Source organism: Nematostella vectensis, chromosome 7 (assembly GCF_932526225.1).
Source record: "Nematostella vectensis chromosome 7, jaNemVect1.1, whole genome shotgun sequence".
Classification (NCBI taxonomy): domain Eukaryota; kingdom Metazoa; phylum Cnidaria; class Anthozoa; order Actiniaria; family Edwardsiidae; genus Nematostella; species Nematostella vectensis.
Window position 1 is genome coordinate 17,394,652 of NC_064040.1, and position 26,632 is coordinate 17,421,283.

Here is a 26,632-nt window from a genome sequence, read left to right on the forward strand (position 1 = left end):
TCAGCAATTAGTGCGCGCTTTTAGCGTGTCACAAAGAAGCTCACAGATAACCATGGCAACAGGGGATTTTTACTTCTTTCTGATTCATCCCACTGGCGTTGATTCAAGTGGACAGCAATTGAAGAAATTTGTCTAAAATAAAAACAGATACGGCGTTATGTCTGATACTGCAATTACGCCATCTATGGAAGAAAAGAGAGAAGATGAAATGGAGATAACATTTGCGACGGGAAAGGCAAGCTTGGTTTTCGAGTGATCATCTTCATATGATCATGATCATCTTCATATGACATGTTTCGTGTTTTACTTATATTTGAACTTAGGCGGAGGATTTGGGTGGTAACGATAGAAACACGGCCTCTGGAGGAACCACTGACCAGCCTATTGGCGACTTTATATCTAAACACGGCGTTATCTACGAAGACAAGCAAGAAGCAGGTTTCTGCTCCGACGGCAGTGGTGATGAATGGGACACCGATCTCGAAACGGAAGGTTTGTTTGCGTGAATTTGTGTTTGTTATAAACACGGCCACATCTATCATTACCCTAAAATACTTATTCAAATAAATAATCTTATACAAATAGTACCAAATGCAGTCTATTTATTATACAAATCAGTCCCGTAGCCAGGATTTTGAGCGGGGTGGTACGTTGCGGACCGAGCGTACAAAAGACCGAGGTTTGAGATTTTCCGGTAATGACCGAACGGAAGAGGTTAATAGGTTATTTATTACATGGCATTTATCTTAGACAAAAAGCGAATAAAAACTCAAAACGGAAATTGGAAAAACTTTCGCTTGCGCACGCAACTTTTGGTGAAAGTGCTATGAGTGCTCATTCAAATGCCACACGACAAACACGAAACTGTTCTAGACTTTTTCTTTATTTCTTTTAGGCAATCTCAACTGTTTCGAAAAGACATCCTAAAAAGAGTTTATTGAAGTATTTGAAATTAACATAATGTCAAGAACTTTTGCGAAGAATTTCCTGGTGAGAAAGTGATTCTGGTGTTTTTGCGTGAGCGTAAACACGTGTAAAGTCAGAATAACTTGTTATTCAAAGTTTTTATGCAAAGTTAATCCTCATCGGTGAAAGAGGAGTTCGACTCTGGCAGGAACCTTTGAATGCTACGCTGAAATCCGTGAGTGTGCCAGGCTCGTATTCGTCCCCGTTTAACTTCCTTACATCTTTAAAAAAAACTTGGAAAGTACGCGGTCGACTTCTGACATTTCTTTCAAATCTACGTTTTCCTTGTTTATCTGAGAAAGGAAACGGTAAAAAGTATTCGAATCGCTTGACGTCTTCCGAATGGTGTTCCTACTCTTCTGCCCTTGTATAAATTGTTATAGTTCCTCCTGGCTGTTAGGCGTCTCCTCTTCGTTATAAAACATTTCACTATTGTTGTTGTTCTTGTTGTTTTGATTTTCGCCGGCAAATTCTTCCTCTGGGTAGTAGAATTCGCTTTCGCTTTCACTGTGAAAAGATATCGTTGTGTTCAATGTTTTTGTTTTCGCTCGTTCTGACAGTCTCCTGTCCAGAAAAAAAGTTATTGCCAGGGCTCAGCAGTCAATCATAGCGTGCGTACTGTCGATGCTTGCTTTGCTATGAAAATTATATAAGCTTAAGTACTATGCTTAGTCGATTTAGGTGGGTAGTCTAGTTATCCTGTGCAAATTGTATGCTTGACGTCACCGATTTCCACCAATTTCTGACTACGGCACAAAAGTTAGTGGAACCCTAGTTTACACGCCGTTCTTCATGTTTTGTTCCGAATGCACCTTTGGCACGGTGGAAATAGACAAAAGCACGCCTGGCAATTTAGACTTTTAAACAAATTGAAATTTGTAATTTAAAAACGCACTGATATTTTAAAAGCTCGACATGCTCGAAAGTCTTAACATGAAATTCAAGAGAAACAACTTGAAGAGGCAGCCCCCGTAATTTAGCATCTAGGCGATGAAGGCGATTAGCTACTCCAATTTTTTTTATATTTATTTATTTATTTATTATATGCTTCACAAGACAAGCACAAAATTCTTTTTCTACAGTTTTGTGGTGTTTCTTTTTGTGGTGTTTAAATACATCCTCGAGGAACGTTGTGCACTTAGCATTTTCGCGAAATTAATTGCCTCGAGTTAATTTTGCACCAAAATCGCGAAATAAAAGTCGCGAGACATGCAATCGTTTTCAGGAAATTAATTGCTCGCGAAATAAAGTACCTATATGGTAGGCAAAGTGATTCCAGGAAACACCCAAAGAAACCTAGTTTTTTAAAATACAAACACTGTAATTTGACAAAAATATGATGAGGAAAATTCCCTCTGGGGGAGCAGGCGGATGTATCTTTTCAAAACCGTAAAATATTAGTTTGAAATAGCAGCGTTATATTTTAGCGTGATAATAATAAGGGTGTTCAAGTTTGCCACATTTGCGTGTGCTTTTCAGAAAAGGCGGAAGAGTATGACCCCACCGGCCGCAAGGTGTACCTACAGGCGTGCAAGACGCTCGAGGTCACCCCAGTCTCCTACTTCCTCCGTCACATACAGGACCCCCGCGTCGACATGAAGCATCGAGGACTGGGAGCAAAAGGAGCCAAGGCCATGGCCATAGCACTCGTGGTACTATACCGTAGTTGCCCGAATAAGCATGGGACATAAGATAAGCACCGCGGCGCTTATTCCTGTAATTTATATAGTATAGATAGTAGCCTATCCATCGCAAACCCCTAAAACACGAGCGCGCGCTATAAAAGGGATAGCTCCGCCCTTTTTCTTCGCAAGCTCTCGCGCAAGTCTTTGTTATTCACAACTAGACTTCATTGAATGCGGACCTCTGTAAACCGCCGGAAGAAAACATGCTAAAAATAAAGCCGTACGGCAAACTTTCGGTCCCCCATCCGTAACTTTTGAAGCATTGGAGCTATTATGACCAAATTTTTAAAGAATCATTATCTGAGAAAGAGAAACTAAATGATATATTGTGTTGCCATAGCAACATAGATTAAGGCACTGCCTAAAAGCGCTGTTGACTGATTGAGGTATTTTTGGGAGATCTAGGATCCTGCTCTGAGATTTATTTATTGTACCAATGGATCCAGGCCTTATTCAAAAATTTAAATTATGCAGTACATCAAAGTTAACAAACACAATTCCTGGTGTGAATATGGCTGTCAAAGTTGTCAAGAGTCTAATGGCAAATTCTTATGTCCCATCATAGAAGTTCCATTATAAATATTTTTTTTTTAATCAAAACAATACTCCGACAATTTTTGCCCTTGTGCAGAATAGGTCATGGATGTAACAGCATTCCAAAGATTTGAAATAATATATTTAGACTGTTTAGATGCCATACTGTAATTTTTATGTATTGATTTAGTGGCGATTCTCTCCTTCATTGGACCGAATATTCAGAAAAATGTCTGGAATTAAAATCCAAAAATATATCTCCTTTCATGCATTACATATTTGGTGAACCCACCATTTACCATATAGTGGCCTTGTTGTTGGTGGCCTACTCCAAAATGAATGCAATGAAGAAAAATCAGATTGATTTTGGAAGCAAATCCTAAAAAACATCTAAGGAATCACTGACAGTGCTAAAATGCTAACTTCTAATTTCAAAACAAACCCTTTCATTGATCTATGTTTGGGGTAGAGAGGAAGCAAAGAATATCAATTGATTAAAAAATAGTCGACGGGGGAGGGGATATAAAGGGAATTAACTCAACTTGAAAGGTTTGTTGAAAAAAATATAACAGTAATGAAAATAATTTAATTGAGCATTTCTTGACATTTCCCCTTTCCCATTATCTTAACCCTTTCATCACCACAGGCCTCTAAAGAGGCCATGTCTATGCTATCCAAGCTATGTGAACAGAATTCTATTATTGAAAAAGAACAAGGTTGTTGCTAGTGTTATAAAGTTTAAGTATCTTGCCCTAAAAAACCCTTCCCTTCATAAAAGTTCCATTAATGTACATTTGTAAAGCTACATTCTGACAAGCTTTGTCCTTGCGAAGAACAAGTAATGGATAAAACAGGATTTCAAAGATAGAATATAGTGTCAGACACAATTTTAGATAAGATGCAATACTGAAGTTTTAATGTACCATTTTAAGTGGTGATTTTCCATCCCCATGGAAATTAATATCTACAAATATACATCCAGTAATGCATTATATTTTGGTGTTTTTAGAAACCCTGGATCCAACCATTCCAATGAAATAAATCTAAACCTTTAAAATAAATGTAATGGAAAAGAGACTTGGAAAGGAAATCCTAAAAAGAAGATATAAGTGAAAGTACTAAATGAAAATTTCTAATTTAAAAATCAAATCTGTTTATTAATTTATTTTTGGTGTAGAGGGGAAATAGCAAAGAGCATCAATTGCATAAAAATAGTCAACAGGGAGAAGGAAAAGGAAGAAATATGACTCTTCTTTAAATGTTTGAAAAGAAAATATAATAACAATAATGTGATAATTATATTCAGTACTTTCCTAAAATATCCCCATTCCCATTATCTTTAGGTTAATAGAAATCTGTTTTCGTTACAGATTTATTATTTAAAAACCAAAATTATGTTTTTAGTTTTATATAATATAAGTATCTTGTTCTAAAAAAACCTATTGAGTGTGTACTGCTGAATCAAATAGTAATGCCCTAGTAATTTGAGCCCCCTCCCTTATGGTCCTGGGGAAGTCAGGGGTTAATGTGGGGTTTTAGATTACTTTTTAACCAGAATATATCAAGAGGGGTGGTGGTATTGACTGTTTTTGACTCTTAACTTGGAAACAGGCTTTTATTAAAGTCTAATCCCCCACCCTTTCCTGGGACCATGTGTGTGGGGGTATCAAATGACTAGTGAATAAGAACTCCCTACTGTTTTTCAGACATGACTTTCAAGACATGGTTTTCAATTCTCATGTCTTCCAGTCTTTAGCATTCATCTTGGCCCTCAGGTAGTCCCTGGTTCATAAAAGAGTGACATTTCTTTCAAAACAATCTTTTCATTAAGACATTTATAATCTGACAAAATATTTGAAAAAAAAAAGAATAAACACATGAGATGTAAGATGCAGACAATAACAATACATATTGGCAATAGGAGTTGAATTTTGTTTTGTTTTTATCCTCTTGTAAGTTGAAAAAGTTGCTGTATCTTCTAAAGATATGTATCTTCTTAGGACTAAGAGCACAGGATATAAAGACAAGAACGGTCTTCTTTACCAGTATATGACAAATGCAACACGATATTGGTTAGCCGTTATGAAATATTTCAACAGAATCAAGAATAAAGATAGAACAAAGAATGTCAAAACAAAAGGTGTTATGCTCATTCTCAAAGCAAACAAAAAGGACAACAAAAAGCCCAATAACATATCATATGTGAACTATTACTTACTTAAATTTACTAGCAAAAACCAGACATATCCTTACATAAATCTTGGCGTGAATGAATGTTAGTAGATCTCCTCTAGTTGACTTTATCCTTAAGTCACAAAATTTGAGGCAAAAAGAAATAATCAACGCATGACAAGAACTTTTCCCTTGCTCCGTGCTTGTATTTAGCCGCCATTACGGGGCCGAGTGAGGCCTGGGAGTTGCGCGGCTGACTGGCTGGCTGGCTGGCGAGTGACACCACAGGGCACCCGCGCAATGGCCACAAAACCAAGTCGCATAGTTATACCATATTTCTATACCTATGGAGCTCCGCGTTGTTGCCATAGCAACACAATATGACGTCATTATGGCGTCATTTAAGGGCATATGGTTATTAAAATAGCCTATCTTTCGAAACCTTTGCATAGAACATCCAAGTAAGTTATCTCATTATTTTGCAATAGACATATACAAGAGAGCATAAGATAAGAGAGGGACACTTTGGTATTACCCGCGCGCCATGTCGATTTCGAATCTGGCTATTTTTAGTAAACACCAACCCAACACTGCGCGTGAGGATTTTTACTCACCCTACCCCCGCGCTTTGGGATTTACATCTTGTTGTTTGCCGCTGTTATGTGACTTGAAACCGAAAAAAACCCACCCTATTTGCACAAATACCATCAAAAAATTTCATTCTAGCATCAAGGATACAGGCACTTGCGGTTTATTAAGGGGATATAGTACTTCGAGGATTGCAAGATTTTGAAAACGTTTAAAAAAAAGAGACTTCATTCAAAATCAAGAGCGGAAAACCTTGTGCTTCAAATACCGCTTCCGCTATAACTTGCTGCTTTTTCGTGGTTTTTCAACATTCATTATCTTCCTAATGGTCAAAACGAAATCTGTAAGTTAGATATTAGATTTGATATTCATTTTTGTAAATATTCCGGTGAATGGGGAAGAAATCCAGGAAAATACATTTCATAAAACTATCCTTGTAGCGAGGGAATGCATTTTTGTGATGATCAAAGCCAGCAAAATGAAGTATCTGGGCTTTTCTAATAGTTAGAAAATAAAGAAAGAGATATTACTGAACTTCTTTGTTTCTAGGCATTTCCATAACTATTAAGTATATAATACAAGCTGGAGTCGAGATTTGAATCAAACGCTGTATCACATCCATTTTATCGCCCGTTTGTGTTTTCTTTCTTGTTGACTTGACTTCGCTGCTCAGACAAACAAAACAGTCAAACTATTTAGGGATTTAGCTTTCTGTGAGAATATTTGCCAATCTTGCTTACTTAAGTTAGACTTGTTTTCTTCTTCCGAGTTATTTTTCATGGTCTCTTTTCATTCCTATCGAGTTGGCAAAACAACAATACGCAACCTGCGGGGGTGTAGGACAAAATAAAAGGAGCAAATCCTCACGCGCAGTGGTGGGGTGGTGGTTACTAAAAATAGCCAGATACGGAATCGACATGGCGCGCGGTTAATACCAAAGTGTCCCTCTTTTATCTTATGCTCTTTTGACATTTATTATTAGTGACACTGTTTCTATGACAAAAATATATGACACCTGTGACGTCATTGATTGGCATGATACCTTTAATATAGCGTAAGTTTGCAACTGGACTCTTAATTATAGTAATAATTTAAATATCTTTCCCAAAAATATTTTCCTCTTCTTATTTATATTTAAAGTAGAGGAATATAAAGAGGATTTTGCCAAATTAAGATGTTAGTTTAAAAAAAGGCGATTTTTAGCTAATTATGTGACATCATCTTGGATTGAATGAAAGTTATTTATTTTAATCAATAAAAACTGGGTGGCATAATCTGAAGCTTTTTGACAATATTTAATCTTCGTTTCAAGTTTTATTAATGATTTCAGGTGGATATGAATGTTTTTTTGCTATTTCTACAAGCACTATTTCGAGAAGGTCGAAATTGACAAAAAAACACCAAACCTCCCCCCTGAAATAGAGAGTTTTTATTGTGTTTTTTCAACTTTATGTTGAGCACGTCGTATTAATAGTTGATCTTAACGACTTAAGGATACCGTAGACCCAAGCGGTAATTACCCCGATCGTCCCGGCAAAATCGCTCGCGCTCGCGTCGGATTAAAGCAAATGCCAACAAACTACATATCAATTTAAAGCTTAATGATTGTACTTTCCTCCTAAAATAATCATTTTTTATACGCGCTTAATTTTGAGTGCTTTTGCCTGGTCCGAAGTGCTAAATCGACCAGTTTTAAACATGCGAATTATTTATACACCCCCAAAGCGCGTAACCTCCCGGGATCTGCTTTATATCTTTCGACATGTACTGAACTGAAAAACCCTTGTCTACATTTGACGTCACACAGCCTCGTTGATTAATAATCAAGGGTCAAAGTTAGGCGTGGAATAATTTTGCTTCTTTGGCTACAACGAGCTAATTAAGTCCGTAGCAAAAAGAGCTATTGATTAACCCCGGCACGGTGTGACAGAACAATATCTATACTAGACGCTTGCCAAGTTGCGTAGGAATCGGGCGGTTAGAAGTGTACCTTTAATTCACATATTTAGAGTAAGATGGGGTGAAATTTGATTGCGAGTTATCGGGGATTGAAGTTGTGTAAACATTAGACGCAGCGTGACAGTAATGACAGATGAAGAGCAAATAGAGCCGCGTATGGCAACCAATCACATTGCACGCTCTACACGCAGCGGGAAAACTCTTAGGCGCTCAAATGTCATATCGCTAGTCGTGCAAGTGAAAGAAGATGCCTAGACCGAAGCGAGCTTGCACTTAAGAAAAGAAGAGCGCGGAAAACTTAAAAAGACCGCGAGCGGAGACAACTCTATGTTTTGGGCTTTCTTCCTCGCTTAGCCTTCTTCGAAGGAAGCCAAGGATACTTACTTAATCTTGGCGTAGTTTACAACTATGCAAAATTTAGAGTAAACGTTTATAAAGTTGATATTAATACGGATAAATCTCGGATAAAACGTCGATAATGATACTGACGCGCTTGTATTCTAATTAGAGGGAAAAGCCGTAAAACTTAGTTCCCCGGATGTTGATCGCGGGACTTTGAGCTAAGTAAACAGGATTATGGGATTATTGACGCCTTCGAGAATAACGCTACACACGTTCGAATTAGGTTTTTCTTGAATATCTGGCGGAGTATTTAAGATTTTGGTGGTATTTTTTTGCTAACATCGAGAGTGTGCCTATTGTCGTCGAATGGCATAATAAAAAAATTTCACCCGAAATGAAGCCATTTGGGTCTACGGTATCGTTAAAACGTTTTGCCTAATTTTCATTAAACTTGGTTGCTATGGTCACCAGGGTCACATATCAAAATTTTGATATAAACAAAATTTGATCCCAGATAAATTTCAGGAAAAGGAAAATTAATCAAATTTAAATGCTCTAGCCCTTCTAGTTCAAAAATTATTACAGATCAAAGGTGCTGGGGTCCTCAAAAACCCCCTCCCCCCGGTCTGAATAGGTTTAAGCACCAGGAAGCCCAATAAATTGAAGGATTGAAATATACCTTAAAAAGTTTTGCAGAATTGCAGAATTGCTTTTCTTGAGTATTTCACGGGTGACCACTAGTAAATAATATTATTCTTCCCCACGCCCGTGAGAGGAAAAAGATCTCTTCAAAGATTCCTGCCCGGAATTTGAAGGGACACGTAGGAGGGATCTGAATGAAAATTCCCTACAGTAGATTTGTTGTCAGCGTAACATGACCATGCCTCATGTCTAACGCGAAACGTCTTTTTCGTGTTAAGTGCTTATGCAGATGATTCTTAAGGAAAGTAGGCCATTTTTATGTTCTGCCTTAGAATTCTGTGTTGATCTAAATGTCTCTCATCATCACAATCATTGTCACTACCATCACTCATCCTCACCCACCATCACTACCAACATCACCATCAACACCCACCATCACTACCAGCATCACTATCAACACTCACCATCACTACCAACACCACCATCAACACCCATCATCATTACCAACGTCACCATCAAAACCCACCATCATTAACAACCTCACCATCAACACCCACCATTACTACCAACATCACCATCAACACCCACCATCACTACCAACATCACCATCAACACCCACCATCACTACCAACATCACCATCAACACTCACCATCACTACCAACACCACCTTCAACACCCACCATCACTACCAACATCACCATCAACACCCACTATCACTACCAACATCACCATCAACACCCACCATCACTACCAACATCACCACCAACACCCACCATCACTACCAACATCACCATCAACACCCACCATCACTACCAACATCACCATCAACACCCACCATCACTACCAACATCACTCATCATCACCCACCATCACTACCAACATCACTCATCATCACCCACCATCACTACCAACATCACCATCAACACCCACCATCACTACCAACATCACCATCAACACCCACCATCACTACCAACATCACCATCAGCACCCACCACTACCAACATCACTCATCATCACCCACCATCACTACCAACATCACCATCATTAACACCCCCCATCACCGTCATCGTCATTGTTGTCATCAATTCTCTATCAAAACCGTTAAATGTTTGTGCCTTGTTTGTTTTTGCAGCTGAATACGTCAATCGTAAGTCTTAATCTCCATGACAATGCGCTGGGTGGTGATGGCGGCGTTTACATAGCTGATATGCTTAAGGAGAACTGCTACATATCCGAACTGGTAGGAGTAAGTTATAAGCTTTGGAGCGTCCAGTAGCCAGGCTAGTTTTCTTTCGCATATTCTCAACCTGGCTCATAATGTTCTCTTCCACCTTATCCTGGCTTCACTCCCGCCTATCTTTGGTGTCTACTTACGACTAAATACGCTATGGCGTACCGCAAATTTAAAATTGTGAGGAAATTTTTTTGCCCCCCCAATTCCTCTTACACGAGGGGTGGGGGGCAGGCTCAGGCACTTTGGTCAAATTTGTAAAATCTGACAATAGCTTGATTGAAACACGACGAGGGAGGAGGTGGGTGGGGGCACCATCTCGCCTAAAGAATGTGCTTTTGGCATTTGTAGGATTTGTCGTGCAATAAGCTTGGTAGTAGCGGCTGTCAGGCCCTTTCTGATATGCTACAGTACAATGTTAGTCTACTCAAGCTGAACCTGTCCAATAACAACCTGTCGGATAAGGACACTGTCGCCCTGCTGGAAACATTCAAGGTAAGTCATCAAAAACAAGTGACATGCACAAAGCGCGGTGTCACACACGGTAAGTTGTCATACCAACTCGGGTGTCACACACGGTAAGTTGTTATACCAGCTCGATCGGGTGTCACACAAGGTAATTTGTCATACCAGCTCGGGTGTCACACACGGTAAGTTGTCATACCAGCTCGGGTGTCGCACAAGGTAACTTGTCATACCAGCTCGGGTGTCACACAAGGTAACTTGTCATACCAGCTCGGGTGTCACACAAGGTAACTTGTCATACCAGCTCGGGTGTCACACAAGGTGAGTTGTCATACCAGCTCGGGTGTCACACAAGGTGAGTTGTCATACCAGCTCGGATGTCACACAAGGTAAGTTGTCATACCAGCTCGGGTGCACACAAGGTAAGTTGTCATACCAGCTCGGGTGTCACACAAGGTAACTTGTCATACCAGCTCGGGTGTCACACAAGGTAAGTTGTCATACCAGCTCGGGTGTCACACAAGGTAACTTGTAATACCAGCTCGGGTGTCACACAAGTTTAGACATCATGGTAGTCTACTAAAGCTAAACCTGTCAGATGAGGACGATGTTGTATTACTACTAGAAACAGCTGAAGTAACAAACTCGTGTTAAAGGCGCCTGTGTCACGTGAAATGAAGTACCACGAGGCTTTCAATGGCCACCAGGCCTCATGTGACATGCGCAGGGAACCCTTTATACAGGATACTGAGAGGGAAATATGTGGTAGAATGTTAACTTTTAAACTCTTTATCTTGTTTTAGGGAAACGAGAAGTTACTGTGGCTTGATCTTAGTCATAACAGATTCTCAGAGAACGCCGGGGAAAATCTGGGAATCTCAATAAGTAAGTTTACATTATCAACTTACTGATGGAGGTTGTTATACATTATGCTATCCTCAAACAAACTGGGAAGAGCCACCCAACTGTGACTGTGTATTGTATCTTGGAGAAATTAAGCAAGACGAGTTAGAAACGCTCACTTTCTAGAAGCTCCGGGGTTTTTTTATCACAATTTTTTCTGATTTTATTATTCTAGTCTGGAGCGAACTAAATATTATTCATATTAATGCCTTATTCTTTCTAGCATCGAATGACTCGCTAGAATACTTGAGTCTTAGTTGGAAGCTCCGGGGGTTTTTTTATCACAATTTTTTCTGATTTTATTATTCTAGTCTGGAGCGAACTAAATATTATTCATATTAATGCCTTATTCTTTCTAGCATCGAATGACTCGCTAGAATACTTGAGTCTTAGTTGGAATTACTTGAGACGAAAAGGAGCCGTCGAAGTCGCTAATGGTTTGAGGGTAAGTACACTTGCTTGCTGATGATGGCTTGATAGACCCCCCTCCGCCCTCTCCATTATGAGGTTAATTCTACACTCGTACCATGTTTTTTTCTGATGATGCCTTGCTAACGACCCTACCCTCCCACTTATGATCAGGCGAACTGCACACTTAAGACTCTCGACCTTTCCTTTAATGGTTTTGCCGATGATGGCGCTGCTGCAATGGGCGAGGCGATCCGTGCCAACAACACACTTATGGAACTAGATATAAGGTCAGTTGAATGACTGTGACGCTAATTTTTTTAAAAATTCAATACTTATTGGGTACCTTCCCCCTAAAAGTTCTGATTAGATTGATTGAAGTGGTATGTTGTACCAAGAAGTATATTGTACCAAGTGGTGTATTGTACCAAGTGGTATACAGTACCAAGTGGTGTATTGTATCAAGTGGTGTATTGTACCAAGTGGTGTATTGTACCAAGTGGTGTTAGTACCAAGTGGTGTATTGTACCAAGTGGTGTATTGTACCAAGTGGTGTATTGTACCAAGTGGTGTATTGAATCAAGTGGTGTATTGTACCAAGTGGTGTATTGTACCAAGTGGTGTATTGTATCAAGTGGTGTATTGTACCAAGTGGTGTATTGTACCAAGTGGTGTATTGTACCAAGTGGTGTATTGTATCAAGTGGTGTATTGTACCAAGTGGTGTATTGTACCAAGTGGTGTATTGTACCAAGTGGTGTATTGAATCAAGTGGTGTATTGTACCAAGTGGTGTATTGTACCAAGTGGTGTATTGTACCAAGTGGTATATTGTACCAAGTGGTGTATTGTATCAAGTGGTGTATTGTACCAGGTGGTGTATAGTACCAAGTGGTATATTGTATCAAGTGGTGTATTGTACCAAGTGGTGTATTGTACCAAGTGGTGTATTGAATCAAGTGGTGTATTGTACCAAGTGGTGTATTGTACCAAGTGGTGTATTGTACCAAGTGGTGTATTGTACCAAGTGGTGTATTGTACCAAGTGGTGTATTGTACCAAGTGGTGTATTGTACCAAGTGGTGTATTGTACCAAGTGGTGTATTGTACCAAGTGGTATATTGTACCAAGTGGTGTATTGTACCAAGTGGTGTATTGTACCAGTGTTGTATCCAATTTCCTTATCCTCTGTTTTTATGTCTAATGTTAAACTTTATTTTTTTTTTACTCAGCAATAACAGAATCACCTCTCAAGGGGCTTTATGTATCGCCAAGGGCCTCGAGGGAAACAATACGTTAGAGGTTCTAAAGGTACGTCAATTGGATCCCAGGATCTTTTATAACGAGCGGCAAAGGCCAGGTCAAGTCGCGCATGAGACATGCCGGAGGGAAAGGGGGCACGATATAGAAACATTCAGAACATATTGGGGGGAGGGCACCCTACTGGCGTATTTGTTGCTTACCTGCTACGGCCTTGTGCAAACAAGCAAAAATCTCGTTTTTGCGTTGTGGCCTCTTTGGCAAAAGTTAAAAAAAAGATAAAACACGAAATAATTACCAACGACGTGTTATCTTTGCAGATCGGCTCCAACCCGATTGGCAGTGAGGGCTTGGTTTCTATACTAAAGGCCATTTTAAGCTACTGCGACAGTGCACTTGTCCATATACATTGCCAGGTAATTCTCAGATCCTTCTTAGATCATTACAAGATGCCGAGTGCTGTCGAGTAGAATCTTGAGCTTCTGTACTAAAATGCTGGGACAAACTTCAAACTCGAATTCTGTGTAATTGATGATTTCCTGATTTCCCCGTTGTTGTTATCAGGTTGTATGTTTTCTGTCTCTTTTAAACCAAACTGTTATGAGATAACAGTGTTTGCCTAGGGCAAGCTTTTGTTATTGTTTTCGATATTGGAAGACAAATAAACTAAAGAAATCTAGACCCTCTTTAATAATCTTCAATTACCAGTTCCAATAGTAAATATCTTTATATCCTTCCAAAATCAGCCGATACAAATGTCTTTTCACACTTTCGTATTTTCTTGAGTCTCGGCCAGCCGCCATCTCGTCATTCAAGCAAAATACAAAGTGTGAGAAAGCCTCCACTTCCATAATCGGTTTATTTAGAAAAAACAGACTATAGCGATATCTTGAATATGGGAAATAAGACTTTGTTTTTAGGTTGTTTCAAGATTTTATTACATAATTTCTTTAACAATATTGAAAGAAACAATATCGAAAGAGACAATGACAAAGGTTTGGCTAACAAGGACTCTTTCAGAAAAGCGCTTTTTTAACAGTAGCTCATGACTAGGATATATACTTGGACCATGAGTGTGACACGTTGTACAACGAACTCCGCAAGATCAAAAATTTCGCGATCTACCCCATGCCAGGGGTGGGGGGAAAAGACCCCTCAAGGGCGGTACGTCGGTACGCGGAGGCTAACCAGCAACAGTGGATGGAAGCCTTTCAGGAGTACGATACGGACAGACTTTACAAAGTGACAAGGGCGGATTTTGTCAAAGGGATTAAGGTAAGGAATGATGGGCATCGATCATGCCGTCATCCTCATTACTATAATCATTATGATACGAGACCTTTAAAGGTCGTGAATATTGCGATATTAATGACGGTGAAGCGAAGAAAACTGTGTGTACGCAATATTGCCGCTCGTACTGCTATCCTTCTCTTCTAACTCGCACTGCTATCCTTTTCTCCTAGCGCGCACTGCAATCCTTCTCTTCTAACGCGCACTGCAATCCTTCTCTTCTAGCTCGCACTGCTATCCTTCTCTACTAGCGCGCACTTCCAATCCTTCTCTTCTAGTGCGTACTGCTATCCTTCTCTACTAGCGCGCACTGCTACCCTTCTCTTCTAGCGCACTGCTATCCTTCTCTTCTAGCGCGCACTCCTATCCTTCTCTACTAGCGCTCACTGCTACCCTTCTCTACTAGCGCGCACTCCTATCCTTCTCTTCTAGCGCCCACTGCTATCCTTATCTACTAGCGCGCACTGCAATCCTTCTCGTCTAGCGCGTACTGCTATCCTCTTCTAGCGCGCACTGCTACCCTTCTCTACTAGCGCGCACTGCAATCCTTCTCTTCTAACGCGCACTGCTATCCTTCTCCTCCAGCGCGTACTGCTATCCTTCTCTACTAACGCGCACTGCTTTCCTCTTCTAGCGCGCACTGCTATCTTTCTCTTCTAGCGCTCACTGCTATCCTTCTCTACTAGCGCGCACTGCTATCCTTCTCTACTAGCGCGCACTGCTATCCTTCTCTACTAGCGCGCACTGCTATCCTTCTCTACTAGCGCGCACTGCTATTCTTCTCTACTAGCGCGCACTGCTATCCTCCTCTACTAGCGCGCACTGCTATCCTCCTCTACTAGCGCGCACTGCTATCCTCCTCTACTAGCGCGCACTGCTATCCTTCTCTACTAGCGCGCACTGCTATCCTTCTCTACTATCGCGCACTGTTATCCTCCTCTACTAGCGCGCACTGCTATCCTTCTCCTCCAGCGCGCACTGCTACCCTTCTCTACTAGCGCGCACTGCTATCCTTCTCCTCCAGCGCGCACTGCTACCCTTCTCTACTAGCGCGCACTGCTATCCTCCTCTACTAGCGCGCACTGCTATCCTTCTCTACTAGCGCGCACTGCTATCCTTCCATTCTAGCTCGCACTGCTATCCTTCTCTTCTAGCAGGTACTGCTATCCTTCTCTACTAGCGCGCACTGTTATCCTTCTCCTCCAGCGCGCACTGCTACCCTTCTCTACTAGCGCGCACTGCTATCCTCCTCTACTAGCTCGCACTGCTATCCTTCCATTCTAGCTCGCACTGCTATCCTTCTCTTCTAGCAGGTACTGCTATCCTTCTCTACTAGCGCGCACTGTTATCCTTCTTCTCTAGCGCGCACTGCTATTCTTCTTCTATAGCTCGCACTGCTATCCTTCTCTTCTAGCTCGCACTGTTATCCTTCCATTCTAGCTCGCACGCTATCCTTCTTCTCTAGCTCGCACTGCTATCCTTCTCTTCTAGCGCACATTGCTATCCTTCTCTTCTAGCGTGCGAATAGATCCTTGTGATCGCTGCACCCATTTACAATAATTATTTCTCCCAGAAATCAGGTCTTCAATTTGATATCGAAGAGACGGCACGACTTTTAAAACAACTTGACCCGAAGAAAGAAAACCTGGTGTCCTACATGTGAGTACACTGTAAACAAAACATTTTGAGACTATCAGGTATGGAGGTTTATGGAGATTGTTCGTCGTGTAATTAAGTATGAGCGATCTCGATCTCGACGGCTGATTCACACTTGGTGTCAGGCTGTCAAGGTCTGGTTTACACCTGGTGTCAGGTTGTCAAGGTCTGGTTTATACTTGGTGTCAGGCTGCCGAAGGTTGGTTTACACTAGGTGTCAGGCTGTTAAGGTCTGGTTTACACTTGGTGTCAGGCTGCCGAAGGCTGGTTTATGCTTGGTGTCAGGCTGCCGAAGGTTGGTTTACGCTTGGTGTCAGGCTGTCAAGGTCTGTTTTACAATTGGTGTCAGGCTGTTAAGGTCTGGTTTACACTTGGTGTCAGGCTGCTGAAGGCTGGTTTATGTTTGGTGTCAGGCTGCCGAAGGTTGGTTTACGCTTGGTGTCAGGCTGTCAAGGTCTGGTTTACACTTGTTGTCAGGCTGCCGAAGGCTGGTTTACGCTTGGTGTCAGGCTGCCGAAGGCTGGTTTACGCTTGGTGTCAGGCTGTCAAGGTCTGGTTTACACTTGTTGTCAGGCTGCCGAAGGCTGGTTTACGCTTGGTGTCAGGCTGCCGAAGGCTGGTTTACGCTTGGTGTCAGGCTGTCAAAGGTTGGTTTACGCTTGGTGTCAGGCTGCTGGAAACGCACCACGTCCTTTGGTCGTAAGTGTGATAAAGTACTTCAGGCGAAAATAGTGAAATAGCTGACAACAGTCTTTGTTAATACTTCTATAGGGATAATAGGTTAGGCTTGCAAACACCAGCCTTCGGCTTGGAACAGACCCAGGAAGAACAGGGAGAATAGGCGATAGAAATACGGTAATGCTTACGGCCCAGGGAGAGAATAGACGGTAATGGTTACTGCCTAACTGTCGAGGTTATCATTATATCTGCATGAAGTTATCTAATTAAAATTCTTTGTAAGAATATATTTTGACTCGACACCCGACTTCAGTTTTCTTTGTCCATTTTTTGATTATTTGAAACAATTTAAGTTGCAATACAGCAGGACAATGGGGGGGGGGGGGGGGGGCGCTATTTTCGCTCAGGCTGACTTTGTTTCCTTTTGTATCTGTTGCCTCAAATTTTGGTACTACCCCTGCTATTATGGTATTGGTATTACCCCTGTGTAAGCTGGTATTATGGTATTGGTATTACCCCTGTGTAAGTTGGTATTATGGTATTGGTATTACCCCTGTGTAAGTTGGTATTATGGTATTGGTATTACCCCTGTGTAAGTTGGTATTATGGTATTGGCATAACCCCTGTGTAAGTTGGTATTATGGTATTGGCATAACCCCTGTGTAAGTTGGTATTATGGTATTGGTATTACCCCTGTGTAAGTTGGTATTATGGTATTGGCATAACCCCTGTGTAAGCTGGTATTATGGTATTGGCATAACCCCTGTGTAAGTTGGTATTATGGTATTGGTATTACCCCTGTGTAAGTTGGTATTATGGTATTGGTATTACCCCTGTGTAAGCTGCTATTATGGTATTGGCATAACCCCTGTGTAAGCTGCTATTATGGTATTGGTATTACCCCTGTGTAAGTTGGTATTATGGTATTGGTATAACCCCTGTGTAAGTTGGTATTATGGTATTGGCATAACCCCTGTGTAAGTTGGTATTATGGTATTGGCATAACCCCTGTGTAAGTTGGTATTATGGTATTGGTATTACCCCTGTGTAAGTTGGTATTATGGTATTAGTATTACCCCTGTGTAAGTTGGTATTATGGTATTGGTATTACCCCTGTGTAAGTTGGTATTATGGTATTGGTATTACCCCTGTGTAAGTTGGTATTATGGTATTGGTATTACCCCTGTGTAAGCTGGTATTATGGTATTGGTATTACCCCTGTGTAAGTTGGTATTATGGTATTGGTATTACCCCTGTGTAAGCTGGTATTATGGTATTGGTATTACCCCTGTGTTAGTTGGTATTATGGTATTGGTATTACCCCTGTGTAAGTTGGTATTATGGTATTGGTATTACCCCTGTGTAAGCTGGTATTATGGTATTGGTATTACCCCTGTGTAAGTTGGTATTATGGTATTGGTATTACCCCTGTGTAAGCTGGTATTATGGTATTGGTATTACCCCTGTGTAAGTTGGTATTATGGTATTGGTATTACCCCTGTGTAAGTTGGTATTATGGTATTGGTATTACCCCTGTGTAAGTTGGTATTATGGTATTGGTATTACCCCTGTGTTAGTTGGTATTATGGTATTGGTATTACCCCTGTGTAAGTTGGTATTATGGTATTGGTATTACCCCTGTGTAAGCTGGTATTATGGTATTGGTATTACCCCTGTGTAAGTTGGTATTATGGTATTGATATTACCCCTGTGTAACCTGGTATTATGGTATTAGTATTACCCCTGTGTAAGTTGGTATTATGGTATAAATATTACCCCTGTGTAAGTTGGTATTATGGTATTGGTATTACCCCTGTGTTAGTTGGTATTATGGTATTGGTATTACCCCTGTGTAAGTTGGTATTATGGTATTGGTATTACCCCTGTGTAAGTTGGTATTATGGTATTGGTATTACCCCTGTGTAAGTTGGTATTATGGTATTGGTATTACCCCTGTGTAAGTTGGTATTATGGTATTGGTATTACCCCTGTGTAAGTTGGTATTATGGTATTGGTATTACCCCTGTGTAAGTTGGTATTATGGTATTAGTATTACCCCTGTGTAAGTTGGTATTATGGTATTGGTATTACCCCTGTGTAAGTTGGTATTATGGTATTGGTATTACCCCTGTGTAAGTTGGTATTATGGTATTGGTATTACCTCTGTGTAAGTTGGTATTATGGTATTGGTATTACCCCTGTGTAAGTTGGTATTATGGTATTGGTATTACCCCTGTGTAAGTTGGTATTATGGTATTGGTATTACCCCTGTGTAAGTTGGTATTATGGTATTAGTATTACCCCTGTGCCATTTTGTAAAAGAATGATTGTATGAATGATTGTATGAATGATTGTATGAATGATTGTATGAATGATAGTGTGAATGAGTGTATGAATGATTGTATGAATGATTGTATGAATGATTGTATGAATGATAGTGTGAATGAGTGTATGAATGATTGTATGAATGATTGTATGAATGATTGTATGAATGATAGTGTGAATGAGTGTATGAATGAGTGTATGAATGATTGTATGAATGAGTGTATGAACGATTGTATGAATGATCATATGAATGATTGTATGAATGATTGTATGAATAATCATATGATTGATTGTATGAATGATTGTATGAATGAGTGTATGAATGCGTGTATGAATTATTGTACGAATGATCATATGTCGAATGATTGTATGAATAATTGTATGAATGAGTGTGTGAATAATTGTATAAATGAGTGTGAAGGATTGTATGAATGATTGTATGAAAGATTGTAGAATGAGTGTATGAATGCTTGTATTAATGAGTGTATGAATGATTGTATGAATGAGTGTATGAATGATTGTATAAATGATTGTATGAATGATCATATGAATGATTGTATGAATGATCATATGAATGATTGTATGAATGATTGTATAAATGAGTGTGTGAATAATTGTATAAATGAGTGTGTGAATGATTGTATGAATGATTGTGTGAATGATTGTATAAATGAGTTGTGAATGATTGTATAAATGAGTGTGTGAATGATTGTATGAATGATTGTGTGAATGATTGTATGAATAAGTGTATGAATGATTGTATGAATGAGTGTATGAATGATTGTATGAATGATTGTATGAATGATTGTATGAATGATAGTGTGAATGAGTGTATGAATGAGTGTATGAATGATTGTATGAATGAGTGTATAAATGATTGTATGAATGATTGTATGAATGATTGTATGCAGAACAATCTGGGGGTAGACTATGCGTATTTCTTTAAACTTCCAGGAAAGAAGGGATGACGGGGGGGCCATTGGCGGACTCTCTGGACTCGCCACTGCAACATGCCAGACAAAGCATTGTGTTTTTTAACACTACTCGACCAGACTAACCTCCATTTCCACCCAGCCTAACTACTCTTCAGGCTTATTATCTGTTAACTTGGCCTATTTCCATCTAGCATATAGCTTCTGTATAGACGGGCTATTATCAATTCCTTGTCTTGGCTTATTTCCACGAGACATACGCCCTTTATAAAGGGTTATTATCAATCCCTTAACTTGGCCTATTTTCATCTAGCATCCTTGCTACTATTTGAGAATGCAGATCCCGCTTTAAAAGCAAGGTCTCTTTGATTCGCTGCGCTTTACGTTTTATAACATAATTTCACCAGCCTCTCTTTCCAAAGACTGACTCACTATTACAAGCCACTCACTTCGAGTATCGTGCTTTGTGGCCCTGATTGTTATGAAACATGCGCTTCTGATTGGTCTCTCAGGAGGGTTTATCGTGTATAACCCCAATGTCCCTTCCTACTCCATTCAGTAAGCCCCTAAGTGCTGACAGCAATGTGCAGGCGTATTTTACTCACGTCCACTATCCAAGTTTGTGTGGGCAGGTTCTATTTCACGGCTCTTCGCTGACCTCATAGAACTCTGCAATTCAGCGACTGCGTAGCGTTGCCACAAACAACGGTTTGCCTACAATTATGGGCGATTTTACGGGTGGTTAAAAGGGAACAGAGCAAGCACGGCAGAACAGTCATGGATAAGCCAGAGCGAGCGCGGCGGAGCTAAGTGAAGCCACACAAATGCAATGGCTTCCCTAGGTATGCCAACATAACTCCGATTTGGATGCATAGGTTGTTTGTGTTCGAATTGACCTGTGTCTCATGGCTGATACCACATGGAACCTTTCTGAAGCGCTAGCTCTTAATCGTGGGTCTTTTATTTTGATATGTACAAGCTGAAAGACGTTTGCCCCCCATAAATGCGTCATTGTCTATTGGAAACACTTTTTTTTCTAGTGCCAACATTTAGATGGCTTTAAAAGCTGTGTTAAAGTTCGTTATTTCAATGACTCTGCAAGTCATTGCTATTTTGTCTGGTAATTTTGTTTGTACGTCTAGAGGTCTTTTTTGTGGTGGACGATGAACTAGCGACAATTTGACATACTGGCCAGATTTCTCACTTCATTTTATCTATTTTTCTTACCATGTCATTTTTTGGTGCGCTGGGACAGCTGCCAGACATTACTATTGTCAAGTTGAAAACGCAAAAAATTTACCTACAAATTGTTTTAGCCATTAGAATGTCGCTAGCGGTAAGGTCACGATCAATTTGCTGACAGAGATGAAGGCCAAGCAAAGAAATAATTATAAAATTATAGAAATAATTTCATAGCTTAACCGATAAAATCACCTCTGCCTAGGCAGCGCAAGTAAACCAAGTTTTGGACCGACCATTTGATGTCTGACGGGGAGGGTATTGAATCGACCATTTGATGTCTGACGGGGAGGGTATGGAATCGACCATTTGATGTCTGACGGGGAGGGTATGAAATCGACCATTTGATGTCTGACGGGGAGGGTATGGAATCGACCATTTGATATCTGACGGGGATGTACCATACTTTCTAATTTCTTTCTTTTCGATTTGGATTAATAACTTTGTTTGTAACTCGTCTTCCGATATTATGTCCTACTAATTCTTGATTGATTGGCGTGCCGATGACAGGTGATTTAATATTGAATTTCCGCACACATAGACGCTAGAATCCATATAGTGATGCCTCCTGTGCGCTTCGATTACTTTTTAACCAGGCATGACATGTACAACAGAGACCATTCTTATCAACTACACTCGACTCTTATCTGTTTTTTTGCTATCTGTCTGGAAAATAATTGCCCGGCGATTTAGATGCAAATGTAGTTCACGGGGGTCCTCAAGTGTTAGAGAGAGTTTAATACATACATGAATCGATATCTTTCTACGGGTTTTGCAATCCATATTGGCTTCTATTCAAGTTGCCCTATTTTTCCCAAGGCTTCTTTCGACCAGCTTATCCTCTCATATCATATCATTACGGAGATGAATGACATTAGCATACTTGCACGCCAAGGATTAGAAGTTCACGGTGACGATAGCCTAACTACATCACATCGATAAAGGGTCATTCGAACGCAAAGTCCCAAGTTGAAATCATTTCTTCTTGAGCTAATGATAAAGTTTATGATAACGAAGTACGGGGGACGAAAGGGTGAGTTGTAATCTTGAAGTATTCCGATCAAGTTCGGAACAATTAGATATCAACGGTTATCACTTGAACCATTCAGGAAGACGACGTCACGCGAATGCGCAAAATGCAGAAAAGTATACGTAACTTTCTTACGTCTTTGTCGACATAGCGGAGATGTGAACACTTTAATGTGTAACTGTAATTGTCACGCAGTTATGGCGTTACTGAAGCACTGGATAATGCCTGTTTTATTGTAAGCACTTCAAGCCACGGCTAGCTATTCTTATCACACCATCGCTACAGCCCTTAGGGGCATGCCCGCTTTGCGCACTGTAGTGTGTCTTCTACTGTCACAGTATTGCTACCGTTCTCAAGGGAATTAATAAATATCTAAGTTACGCGCTCAGCAGATAAATGTTTGCGTGACATCTCCTCACAACGGTTTCATCTCTCGGCTTATCATCGCTTGACCAATGTAAGGCCAACTTAATTACGATCATAAAACATTTTCATTTATATGCATCGTGTAATACTTATATGCGTTTTCATTGTAAATGTGATATTTATTTACGTTGTCATCATTTATGTGATATTTATATACGCTGTCATCATACATGTGATATTTATATACGTTGTCATCGTACATGTAATATTTTTATATTTGTCATCATATATGTGATATGTATATACGTTGCCATCGTAAATAACCAGGGTTGTACTTCTCCTGGCAGAGTTGCTCCACGCCATGCCATGCGTCCTCGCGGCACTAGTGCTCATAGCACTCACCCCTTGCACTTCCATCATCCCGACGCGAGCGGACGACTCAACCGATCAGCCCATACACTGCAACGTGCACGCTCGAGCCACGTGCCACCAGTACCGTCACATGGGTCACTATGACGTCACGTGTGACGTCACTAAATACGACACGTGTGGGCAGATCTGCAACAGCGCCAAGTGCAACCTGCAGTGCGCTGTGAAGCAAGAATGCAACCAGACGTGCATAGCGGGCCGATGTGTGTCAGCGGTGTGCAGCTCGCGCATGTGCAATCAGACCTGTATCCGCGCCGGATGTAAGATGGAGTGTTATGGGGAGGAATGTCACCAGACCTGTCAATCATCCGGCTGTGACGTCACGTGTCCGGCGGCCTCTAAGGTGTGCGTACAGGTGTGTATTACGGGAAGATGTACCATGCGATGCGGACGCGGCGTCGGGAGATGCGAGCAGAAGTGCTTGGCCGGGAAGTGCGCGATGATCTGTGAAGCGCGCGAATGCGTAAGCACGTGCAGTGATAGTGATTGCGTGTACAAGGAATCAGGAATCAGGGTCGTCCCTACGAGCCCTTACCGGCCAATGCGCCAATGCAACAAGCCCGATGACTCCGAGACGTGTATTCAGAACTGCACTGAGGGTCGCTGTAAATTGGCGAACTTGTACGGCCAGTACGATCGATCCTTACAGGTCTGCGCAGGGGGGTACTGTTCCTATGTATGTAAGGCCCCCCTACTGTGTAACCAGGTCTGCACCGGCGGGAACTGCATGCGATACTCCTGCACGACTGAGTACTGCGTGCAGGAATGCGTGGCTGGCGAATGTGAGATGGACTGCGACTCGAAGACATGTTTCCAGATCGCGCGTGGTGGTCGTACTACCATGCGTTGTTCACCTACCGTGGATAAATGCCACCAGTTCTGCCCTGGCGGCGATTGCAACTTGATCTGTCAGGCGAAGCTATGCTATCCCCATTGCCCATCGGGAGGTTGCGTGACTTCTAACATTAAACCTCGGATCGTTGCTCTACCGACGCGCGTGCGTTGCGAGGTCATATCAGGGGGGTGTAGTCAAAACTGCCATACCAAGAGGAGTTGTATCTGCAGACGGTTTTCCGCGTTGTTCCATTCGTGCGATCAGCTGTGCTATGAGGGCTCGTGCCGCAGTATGAAGTGCTACTCGTTGAACAAGTGTAACCAGGTATGCGAAGACGGGCGCTGTCAGCTCATGCTCTGTAAGTCCGACCTGTGTGTGCAAGACTGTCGAGGCGCTGATTGCTTCATGGAGTGCCGGGCGCGTAATTGTACTCAGCTGTGTCCACGTGGGGGCTGTCGCATGAGATGCACATCACGCGTGGACAAGTGCGTGCAAGCGTGTAACCCGCGCGAGGGCCAATGTAGGTTCGAGTGTCACGCAAAGTCGTGCTCAGTGACAATGTTGTAGTTTGATACGCGTCTTGTGTACGCGTGGACAAGTACGTTCAACCCGCGCGATGGCTAGAGGCGGTTTTAGCGCCAAGCGAAGTCATGCAAAGCATTGGTTTGTGTATCACGCAAAGCCGATACCACAGATGCATTCGAAGATTTACTTTGACATATTTTTATTTCTCTTTTGTAACAATTGTGACGACTGCCCTATGGTGACTATATAAATAGGGACACAAGCAAACTATTCGTTATACCAAAGCTGTAATTTTAATTGTCAGAAGTCTGTCAAAGAATGCGGTATATTTCACCCAGGCTGGTTAGCGTTCCTTAGGGAAACGCCCGGTAGTGAAGATAGCAAAGATGTCGGTAAATAACTTTTGCTCAAGAATATATCAGCTTTTTTATGAAATATAAACATTGGAATATCCAAATAATAATAATAATAATAATAATAATAATAATAATAATAATAATAATAATAATAATAATAATAATAATAATAATAATAATAATAATAGCAATAATAATAGCAATAATAATAATAATAATAATAATAATAGCAATAATAATTAATTAATAGTTCCTGTACGAAAATGTAGCGCACATGATTCAATGCCCCGTCTACACGAGCAATTTTTCTGTGGCAATTCTAATGTAACAAATTCTAACTACCGTCGTGTAGACAGGGCTCAAGCACATTGTTCTCATACCTGACAAGTGCGCATGTACTCTAAGTAAAGCATTGCCCAAATGCCGAAAAAATATAATCCAGCGATTCAATTATTTTTATATATAGATATAAAGGACCAACACTACTTATATAAGGCAATTATTCTCATACCTGACCAGTGCGCCTGTACTTTATGTAAGACCATGCATTGTTCTCATACCTGACTCAGTGGGCCTGTACTTTATGTAAGACCATTGTTCTCATACCTGACTCAGTGGGCCTGTACTTTATGTAAGACCAGTCCACTGATGTCTAATAGCGAAGTTTATCTATCAACGCTGTCTTGTTGTGTGTCTGTTGATTGAGCGTGGCGTGGTTAGTAAATTGTGGCGAGTTTGCGGAAATAGTTTCCTTGTATGGTGAGGTGATCGCGTTTGGCAAAAACGACAATTTTTGGCTAAATTTTCTCGATGTGTGAGCTGGGGGGGGGGGAGGATTTTCTCCGGTTCTAACGAGATATAACTGTAAAAATTATTATAATAGTTACGGCGCGACTTGAGCCTTAACTGCTCTTTCCCACGAATATTTTCTGTATCTTATACCCGATTAGCATTATCTGGATATAATAAATGCTGCGCATTAAAAATTCATATTAGCAGATGCGAGGTAAGAAAGTAATATATAGATTTAGGCACTGCCTAAAAGCGGAGCCAGCATAAACACCTTTTGTGTTGACTGATCAAAGGTATTATTGGGGGATCTTTGATCCTGCTCTCTACTGAGATTTATTTATTGTACCAACCAAATGGATCCAGGCCTTATTCAATAATTCAAATTATGCAGTACATCAAAGTTAACAAACACAATTCCTGGTGTGGATATGGCTGTCAAAATTGTCAAGAGTCTAATGGTAAATTTTTATGTCCCATCATAGAAGTTCCATTATGAATATCTTTTTTTAATCAAAACAATACTCCCACAAGCTTTGCCCTTGTGCAGAAAATGTCATGGATGTAACAGCATTCCAAAGATTCAAAATAATATATTTAGACTGTTTAGATGCCATACTGTGATTTTTATGTATTGATTTAGTGGCGTTTTTTCTCCTTCATTGGACCGAATATTCAGAAAAATGTCTGGAAATTAAAATCCAAAAAATATATCTACTTTCATGCATTACATATTGGTGCAACCCACTTTACCATATAGTGGCCTTGTTGTTGGTGGCCTACTCCCAAATGAGTGCAATGAAGAAAAAACAGATTGAAAATGCTAACTTCTAATTTCAAACCAAACCCTTTCATTGATCTATGTTAGGGGTAGAGAGGAATCAAAGAATATCAAATGACTAAAAAATAATCGATGGGAGAGGGGAGAAAAAGTGAATTGACTCAACTTGAAAGGTTTGGTGAAAAAAATATAACAGTAATGAAAATAATTTGATTGAGCATTTCTTGAAATTTCCCCTTTCCCATTAT

At 40.7% G+C, this 26,632-nt stretch overlaps 1 protein-coding gene across 5 annotated transcripts; it reads left to right on the forward strand.

Moving 5' to 3' along the window:
• Positions 1 to 10: 10 nt before the first annotated feature.
• LOC5509353 (leucine-rich repeat-containing protein 74B) lies at positions 11 to 25,445 on the forward strand. Of its 5 annotated transcripts, none has more exons than XM_048729757.1 (14): positions 11 to 235; positions 324 to 492; positions 2,446 to 2,618; positions 10,022 to 10,129; positions 10,472 to 10,615; positions 11,389 to 11,470; positions 11,848 to 11,933; positions 12,071 to 12,186; positions 13,126 to 13,204; positions 13,474 to 13,569; positions 14,207 to 14,428; positions 16,017 to 16,102; positions 16,871 to 16,986; positions 23,017 to 23,155. In XM_048729757.1, exons 1-13 carry the CDS (start codon positions 158 to 160, stop codon positions 16,938 to 16,940), a joined length of 1,509 nt encoding a protein of 502 aa, XP_048585714.1. In that variant the 5' UTR covers positions 11 to 157; the 3' UTR covers positions 16,941 to 16,986; positions 23,017 to 23,155. The 5 variants fall into 5 exon arrangements, with proteins under 5 accessions (XP_048585714.1, XP_048585715.1, XP_048585712.1 ...); XM_048729758.1 differs by having other exon boundaries at positions 16,871 to 16,954; XM_048729755.1 differs by lacking the exon at positions 16,871 to 16,986 and having other exon boundaries at positions 23,017 to 23,335.
• Positions 25,446 to 26,632: the final 1,187 nt, after the last annotated feature.

What these genes read in the sequence shown, in the direction of transcription:
- LOC5509353 (XM_048729755.1), top strand. Translation starts at nt 158, where the DNA reads ATGTCTGATACTGCAATTACGCCATCTATGGAAGAAAAGAGAGAAGAT. An exon ending in TAACATTTGCGACGGGAAAG is followed by an intron (nt 236 to 323) that starts GCAAGCTTGGTT and finishes ATTTGAACTTAG; the next exon opens with GCGGAGGATTTGGGTGGTAA. An exon ending in CACCGATCTCGAAACGGAAG is followed by an intron (nt 493 to 2,445) that starts GTTTGTTTGCGT and finishes TGTGCTTTTCAG; the next exon opens with AAAAGGCGGAAGAGTATGAC.